This window comes from Sphaeramia orbicularis, chromosome 11 (assembly GCF_902148855.1).
Source record: "Sphaeramia orbicularis chromosome 11, fSphaOr1.1, whole genome shotgun sequence".
Lineage (NCBI taxonomy): Eukaryota > Metazoa > Chordata > Actinopteri > Kurtiformes > Apogonidae > Sphaeramia > Sphaeramia orbicularis.
In genome coordinates this window covers 29,465,861-29,474,584 of record NC_043967.1, presented here as the reverse complement: position 1 = coordinate 29,474,584, position 8,724 = coordinate 29,465,861, and the positions used below count along the sequence as shown (strand labels likewise).

The window sequence follows — 8,724 nt, the reverse complement described above, 5'->3', positions numbered from 1 at the left end:
AGCATAAAAAAAATTACACTCACGATATAAACAATCATTTTAGTTCAGGAGCCAAATTCAGCCCAAGTCAATCTTAAGTAGCTCAGATCAGTAAAATATTATCACAATAACCTAGAAATAATGACCACTCCAATTTTTTGTCTTTGTTTTAGTGTAAAAAAAAATGACATGAAAATGTTTATATTTACAAACTATCCTTTCACAAAATATGTGAGTAACTTGAACAAATATGAACAACATCACATGTCTTAAGGGTGCAATTTTAGCCATATTCTGGTGTTAACCACTGTGATCTGTAAGTTGTAATGTACATGTTTACATGATAAACTGAAATATAATATTGTTAAAATTGCACTTACATTTCTTGAGTAGAAATTCCAGGTTCATGCTATTCACACTTTTTTAAAGGATTGTTAGTAGATGTAAACAGCTTCATAATGTAATTTCACTTTTTTCACTCTAAAATACAGAAGTTACACATAAAATGTTTGGATTAGACGTTATTTAAATATTATTGTGTTATTATTTTAATGGTCCGGTCCACTTCAGATCATATTGGGCTGAATGTGGCTCCTGAACTTAACTCAGTTAGACACCCCTGCCATAGATCATAACTCTAAACATGTCCTGACTTAATGACACACTTTGGCTGTTGGTCGTTAGGGAGGCTTTGGATGAACAATATCCTGGTAGATGTTAGTACAAAACACACCCAACTAATAAGTCTGTCACATGAGACAAATATTATTTCTGTGTTACATCATCTTACATCAGATGGCTGAGCTCAAGGAGTCCCACAGAGCTCCTCTAGAATAAACATGGCGTCAGTTGGGTTCATTATAAACCCTTTGTTAGTAATTATTGCAACTAAATTATTATTATTTATCATTTTTATTATTATATCTTGACACCAGTTTCATGTTTATCGACTCTGACATGGACTGAACATGTGTGTCTGGGGTCACAAGAGAGCTGTCAGTGAAATACTGCCAAGCTGGATAGTTTGCAGAAACAACACCGGAAATGCATGTAAGAAACAAGAGGATGTTTTGTTAAAACTGTTAAGAACCATCAGTCTGAGCAGCCAAATAGATAATGATATAATGCATGAAGTTAAACAGTGACTGCTAAATGATAATGACATTCCTGCTAACCAAGGTTGTTGTGTTTTGTTGTGAGTTTTACTTTGAAACTGAAGTGCGGGTGTGTGTTTTTGATGTAAGTATGTGTGTTTCTACCGGATGCTGTAGACAGTCGCGTCGCTGCAGTGTTGCGTTTTCCTGTTTACGGGCGGGAAGAGCGAACGAAGCTGACTGTAGCAGCTACTGGGTTCAGATTGGAACCACATTTGTTTTAATTGTCGCTGTTGTGTGGATGGTTTGCACGTTTCCCTCATTATCTGCACATTACCGGGTCTAGTGGGCTTCTTTTTAGGCGGACCGTTTGTGTAAAAGTGCAGGGCTTTCTGGGGAGTGCGGAACAGATGGACGATCCTCCTGCAGATTCTGGCGGTGGCGGCGATGCAGCAGCAGCGGAGGGCCCCGCGGTGCAGGTGGCGGATATCTGCTGGCCGAGCGGGGCTTCTCCTCTACGGCTGCTGGAATGGAAAGTCAAACCCGGGTCTCTTATAAACGTGGACTCCGTGCTAGCGTTGTGTGCTCCTATACCTCAAGAGAAGGGCGCAGAGAGTACTAGACTACCAGAGAAGAAGGTGAAATCGGACCGTGCTGGAGTAGTGAAGGAGCTATGCTGTCAACTTGGACAAGTCATACCACCCGGGTGAGTCGCTGTGTTTGCCGCAGCAGGTTAATGTAACTGACTTGGTCCCTGCCTGGAGAGCCGGGGTAACATGCCAGCTGTAGTTTCCCCAACGCTTTGACAGCCGCTGGCTTCTCTCACACTGTACCGTTAGCTAGCTAACGAGCTAGGAGGGCTAAGGTATCGTTAGCTTGTTTGCTAGCTTAACCCAAAGCAACACTCAAAGCGTCCGCTCGTGCCAACGTCAAGTGCGTCAAAATAATCGAGCACGTCTTTACGATTACCTCCAAAATAAAGCTCAAGTCAAGTTCAAGAGGCACGTACTTGTTTTGTGAGCCTCCTGGGGAAGTGAAGATCTGTAGTATCGTCGGTTTTAAGAGCACATGTTGATAAAATGTGAGCTTAGCGTACGGGAAATCAAAAAATAACTTGAAACATGTACACTGTAACTAACCTAGGCTTTTATTTTGAAGGTAAAGTACATGAAGCGTTGTCCTGTGTCATTTATCTTGACTCTACTTTGACACAAACACAAGTTTCAACTCAGTTTTAAACAAGTCGTTGATGAAAACACTTCTGTTGGCCCAGTGGGTTGTTTTGAGAAACTGAAATAAACCAGGATCTACTCTAGTGCATACCTAAGAACTTTAAAATTAGGCCTGCGTTGTGTAAGGATAATTTTGCAATGCCTGATAATATTGCGATGATATATTATTTGTGATATATCCACACATACTGCAAGTATAGACTGCATTTTTATAGTGCATGTCATAGATGGAGCTCAAACATTAAAGAACCCTTGTCCTCTGATTAAACTAATGGAGTAGATTATTTCAAGGATACTTCTAATGAACAAATTGCCCAAGTAGCAAACCAATAAAACAGAACATTTATTTCAGTTAAATGTATTTATTAAAATGTATGTAATTTTGTGAACATTTGACTTATATTTCAGATGTCTGTGTATAAGTTTGTCTGGTTGCTACCTTGTTTGTAACTTAGTTGTGCTACTGCCTATCTTGGATGGGACACCCTTTAAAAAGAGATTTATGTATTATTTTTTAATCTGTGTGAGTTTTCCCTGGTGAAGTAAATGAATTAATTTATTTAATTAGCCATCAACTAAAAAAAGTAAAATTTTATTTACTCTCCTCCCTTCTTTAAATTAATTATCAGTCATTGTAATTGAAATTGACACACTATGATTTCACACAGTGAATATAAAAAGTCTACACGCCCTTGTTAAAATGCCAGGTTTTTGTGATATGAAAAAAATTAGACCAAGATAAATCGTTTTAAAACTTTTTCCACCATTAATGTAACAGATAACCTCTACAACGCAATGGAAAAACAAACTGAACTCTTTTAGGGAGGGGAATTAAAAATGATCAACTGAGATAATGCGGTTGCACAAGTGTGCACACCCTGTTATAACTGAGGATGTAGCTGTGTTCAGAATGAACCAATCACTTTTAAACTCTTATTAAATGGTAGTCAGCACACACCTGCCACCACTGTAAGTGCCTCTGATTAACCCCAGATAAAGTTGAACTGTTCTAGTAGGCTTTTCCTGATATTTTTGTAGTTACATCTTAGTAAAAGCCATGGTCCGCAGAGAGCTTCCAAAGCATCAGTGGGATCTCATTGTTCAAAGGTGTCAGTCAGGAGAAGGGTAAAAAAGAATTTCCAAGCCATTAAATGTGCCATAGAACACAGTGAAGACAGTCATCATCAAGTGGAGAAAATATGGCACAGCAGTGGCATTACCGAGAACTGGACATCCCTCCAAAAATGATGAAAAGACAAGAAGAAAACTTGTCAGGGAGGCTGTCAAGAGGCCGACAGCAACACTGAAGGAGATGCAACAATTTCTAGCAAATATTTGCAATGTAGTACATATGACAACAATCTCACATGTCTGGGCTATGGGGTAGGGGAGCAAGATGAAAGCCTTATCTTGTGAAGAAAAGTACCCGAGCCTGGCTAAATTTTTTTTAAAACATTCTCAATCTCCCAAATGCATGTGTTATGGTCAGATGAAACAAAGGTTGGATTTTTTGGCTGTAATTTCAAAAGGTATATTTGGCACAAACAGAACACTGCTAATCACCAGAAGAGCACCATACCTACAGCGAAGCATGGTGGTGACAACATCATGCTTTGGGGCTGTGTTTCTTCAGCTGGAACTGGGGACTTAGTCAAGGTGGAGGGAATTCTGAACAGTTCCAAATACCAGTCAGTGTTGGCATAAAACCTTCAGGCTTCTGCTAGAAAGATAAAGATGAAGAGGAACTTAATCTTTTAGCATGACAGTGACCCAAAGCCCACATCCAAATCAACCAAAGAATGGCTTCACCAGAAGAGGATGAAAGCTTTGGAATGTCCCCCACCAGAGTCCAGAACGGAGTCCGACTGAACATCTGTGGGGTGATCTGAAGAGGGCTGTGCACTGGAGATGCCCTCGCAGTCTGACAGATTTGGAGCATTTTTATGGAGAAGAATGGGCAAATATGGTCACATCAAGATGTGCCATGCTGACAGACTCCTACCCAAGAAGACTGAGTGCAGTAATAAAAGCCATAGGTGCTGCAACAAAGTAATAGTTTAAGGGTGTGCATATTTATGCACCCAGGTTAATGTAATTTTTTATTTTTCCCCTAAAAGATTTCAGTTTGTTTTTCAATTGAGTTGTAGCGGTTATAGGTCTCATTAAAGGTGGAAAAAGTTTTGAAATTACAGTCACAGAGAAAATTATTAGACCACCCTTGTTTTCTTCAGTTTCTTGTTCATTTTAATGCCTGGTACAACTAAAGGTGCATTTGTTTAGAGAAATATAATGATAACAAAAATAGCTCATAAGAGTTTAATTCAAGAGCTGATATCTAACCATTTTCCATGGTTTTCTTGATAATAACCAAATCACTTCAGTTCTTACATCAATAGCTATGGCATTGTGCTGATAACAACAGTGCTTTTAGGCATTCCATGCCTGTCTGTCTGTTTTAGTCACATGAGTCACACAGCAGTTAGTACTTGATTTCATAACCATTGTTTTTGATGACTTTTGATGGTCTAATAATTTTTTCCGCGACTGTATTTAACTTGGTCTCATTATTTTATATCGTACAAACCTGTCATTTGAACAGGGGTGTGTAGACTTTATATCCACTGTGTGACCAGTGCACTTAATTTCTACTCAGTTTGATTTTTATCATAATTCTATTTTGTACTACCCTCCATTGTTTACTGCACAAAAGCTTTGTATTTTGTGCTGTATTTCCACAACCACAGCATGTTCAAAACAACAAATAATTGTGTATTGTTATGTGAAATGTAATTTTAATTTTAGAAATGTAAGTTCTTATCATATTCTGTGACATTGTAATAATTTGTCATGAGGTGTCACTTACAAAACTCAGAGAAGTACCACATGGCACATGTAGATTAATTTTTCTTATTTAATACATTTCAGGTTGTCTTTTGTGATGTGTTTATTTATAGTATGATGATGATAATAGGAATTATTGGTCATATTAATAATAAAAATATTTTGTACCTGCATATATGGGGAGCAGGTTTTGCTTGATGGAGTGAATATTTAGAGTAAAATGCTCACCTTTGCATGAACCATCAACCCCTGCCTCTATCTGTCTTGACGTTTTCTTGTAGTTAATTGATGTATTATACATAAATCATTGTTTGTTTAAAAATGATTAGATTTTTTGTCTGAGTAGTGGGATGGTACTGGCTTTGTGTTCTGTGATTTGATATATTCCAATACTGTAAGCGAGGCAATGTTCTGCCAGTGTTCCTAAATCTAATTTGAGGAAAACTGTCAACTGTCATAAATCTCTGTTATATCGAACATAGCAACGGTACTTTCTAGGGAACCAACCGCTGAAGACAGATTACAACACTGCTGTCTAGTAATCAGGGTTTACACATAAAACAATGCAGAGTTTTTGGAGTTGATACATTGTCATGAAAACTTAAGGTCTGATATCATGTGTATCGGTATGTCCTTACATTTGTTACTGTGTTTAAAGTGTGTATTTTTTTTTTTCCAGCGGTGTCATTGTCAGAATAGAGGAATGCAGTCATCCCATAGTAATGAAAGGCCTGTGTGCTGAGTGTGGCCAGGATCTGACACAGTAAGTAATGCACACATACTGTTGTTTATACCTCTGCAACTTTATTATAAAAAGCAGGTGGAATAAGTGTTGGAATTCCTTAAAAATTAGGCACACTGCTAAATGATTCCACTACAAGTTTTTGATTGATTTTGAGTCAAATTATCCACTCCTGTACCTGGTGGCGCCCTTCTGTCAATTGGATTGATTGAAATCTTTATTTTGAACATGTAGACAGTGAAATCAAAACAAATCAACCAACAAAATATCAGTAATGATACATAAAAGGTAAGCAAAGAGTAAGAGTATTATGAGAAAAATGTAGTTAAATTATGAAAACCAAAAGTAAAATGTCAGTGTATTCATCTTCTTATATTATTATGTTTTTATGTTACTGCTGCACTGATGTTTATGTTGCATTTTTCAGTTGTAGATGTTTAAGGTTGAGCTCATTTTAACTACTTTATGTTATTGTTGTGTATTTTATTGTACAATCATGCATCATATTATTAAGGCTCATCAAGTGGTTGTTGTACAGTGAGAAATGCACATCTGTTAAAAGTTGACTTTTCATGAGTGCATTAAAACAGTGCTGTTTTGAGCTTTGTGAATCAGAATTAATATAATTCATAAAAAAGGGGTATAACCTAAATGAGCACCAAAAACGTAATTTTGTTACATTTTACAACAATGAACCATTCAACACAAATTAAAATTAAATAGAACTTGGCCCAATGTTAACGGTCCATTGTGTACTAGAACTGAACAGCTTTGCAGATTATGGGACCTTTTAATAAACAGCGGATTTGCATTTGCATTCTTTCATTGTGTCATTTTCACCTTCTATAAATCAAGGCTTTCCTCATTTCCTCACTAAACTTAAACTGGACAGTTTGTCAAAACAAAACTAAGAGTCCATATGTACTTAAACTAACATGGTTATCAAAAGCCAAAGTGTAAGAAGATTTAGATTTGAAAACTAATGCACAGTTTAATACTATAATAACAAGTCTTAGAGGCTTTAATAAATGAAATGCATGCACAGATGATTTTTGGGTAGGAAAGGACTGAAAAACAGCAATCTGAAAAAGAACTAAAGCTATCAGACAAATACAGTCGAGTGAAAAGTAGAATCAGAATCAGATTTATTGCCATTGTTTAAAAGCAAATTTAAAAAAAATATCAAAATGCTCTTCGGCAATTTCAATTAAAAGGCAACTTGGTAAAAAAAAATCTAAAAAAAAAATACATTTAAAATTCTAGATAAAATAAAAAATGCCAATATACAAATTTCCATGTGTACATTTTATGTATGTGCATGTACTGTACAAAACATTATTAATAAAATGCAATGAAAGTACATTTACCTCTGAGATGTAGGAGGATGAGTATAAAACTGCAGAAAATACACGTGAAGTACAGGTTCCTCAAAGTTGTACTTAATTTCTTTTTTCTTTTTTTTCATAGACTTATTTAATTGAAGGAGATTTTACAAAGTATTACAAAATACACAAATATAGCCATCTATACTTAATAACCATATACATATTTTTGTACCTGTATATACACCCACTCATAAAAATATACACTACTGCCCACTGTATTTCTGGTTTATAAGGTGTCATTTATTACCAGTAGGTGGCACTACAGTCTTACAGAATGTGTTGGGTACAACTCAGGTCTCCTCTTATCATCAGATCGATGAAGTTGAGCTATTTACAGCCGTCAGTTAACAAAAAAAAACACTTAAATGTAGGTAGTTGTGGTGATTTAATGCAACAGGCTCCCTGTTTTATGCATTTATTTGTGGCTGATGTTAAAAACAGACAGAAAGATATAAGAGCATGCAGTATTCAGAGCGTACTGTTTTAATCACTCAGATATACCCTGATCTTCTGCTGCATCTGACACATGTAAATTGGTGCTGCATTGAAAGGTGCGTTTTCTTTTCACTTGCAACACGTTCAAGGCCTCAGAAGATGCAAGCAAAAACCATGAAAATGCATCACTCCCACTCTTTCTTTTTTTTTTTTTTGTTCTTCTTCCTCTCAGGCTGCAGAGCACAAATGGGAACCAGCAAACTCCCATCTCCACAGCAACGGTCTCCATGGTGCACAGCGTTCCTGAGCTAATGGTCAGCTCAGAGGTGAGTCATATGATGGAGGTACCTGGAAGGCTGGGCCAGCAGGACATTTCAACATACTGCCTGTAACCTGAAACCTAACGTTGTACCAATAGCCTGAGTCCATTGCCCCATGGTTTTTACTGTTTTCTCTCATTTCCTTAAACAGCAAGCAGAACAGCTGGGCAGAGAAGACCAGCAGAGACTGCACCGCAACAAGAAGCTGGTCCTGATGGTGGATCTGGACCAGACGTTGATCCACACCACTGAACAGCACTGCCAACGAATGTCCAATAAGGTAGTGTTCCTTCATGAAAATATATAACATGAAGTGTTGGTGTTAAGACGTAGTTGTGCTTAAGGTTTTTGGTTTTTCCAGCTGTTATATGTGTAGTCCAGCCCCTAAACACTTATATTTCTACTACTCTGGGAACAAAAACATTTTGCAAGCTTAGTATTTTTTTTTTTTTCTACAAACATTTTATCACCACTTTAGCACTAGTTCAATCTGCAGAAGTTTAATGTTTCATCACCATTCAAAAGATTATGTAGTACTGATATCCAAACTCCTACCAGCAGGGAGAAGTCATGTACTAGAACACACCTCCAACTACCAAAACCACCGACAGATCAATGCTATGTATCCACAGACTGTATCACTCACTGAATAAAGTGTAAAGCTTATTGTTTACACACATCAGTATTATGGTATCA

General features: G+C 37.0%; 1 protein-coding gene across 1 annotated transcript in view; it reads left to right on the top strand.

Annotated features, from left to right (window-relative positions):
• Positions 1 to 1,269: 1,269 nt before the first annotated feature.
• The window catches only part of ctdp1 (CTD (carboxy-terminal domain, RNA polymerase II, polypeptide A) phosphatase, subunit 1), a 110,183-nt gene continuing 102,728 nt past the window's right edge, over positions 1,270 to 8,724 (top strand). Inside the window, exons 1-4 of the mRNA XM_030146794.1 lie at positions 1,270 to 1,779; positions 5,826 to 5,909; positions 7,941 to 8,034; positions 8,180 to 8,308. Of these exons, the coding sequence (XP_030002654.1) occupies positions 1,484 to 1,779; positions 5,826 to 5,909; positions 7,941 to 8,034; positions 8,180 to 8,308 (603 nt within the window). The 5' untranslated portion in view covers positions 1,270 to 1,483. The remainder of the gene's footprint in view (positions 1,780 to 5,825; positions 5,910 to 7,940; positions 8,035 to 8,179; positions 8,309 to 8,724) is intronic.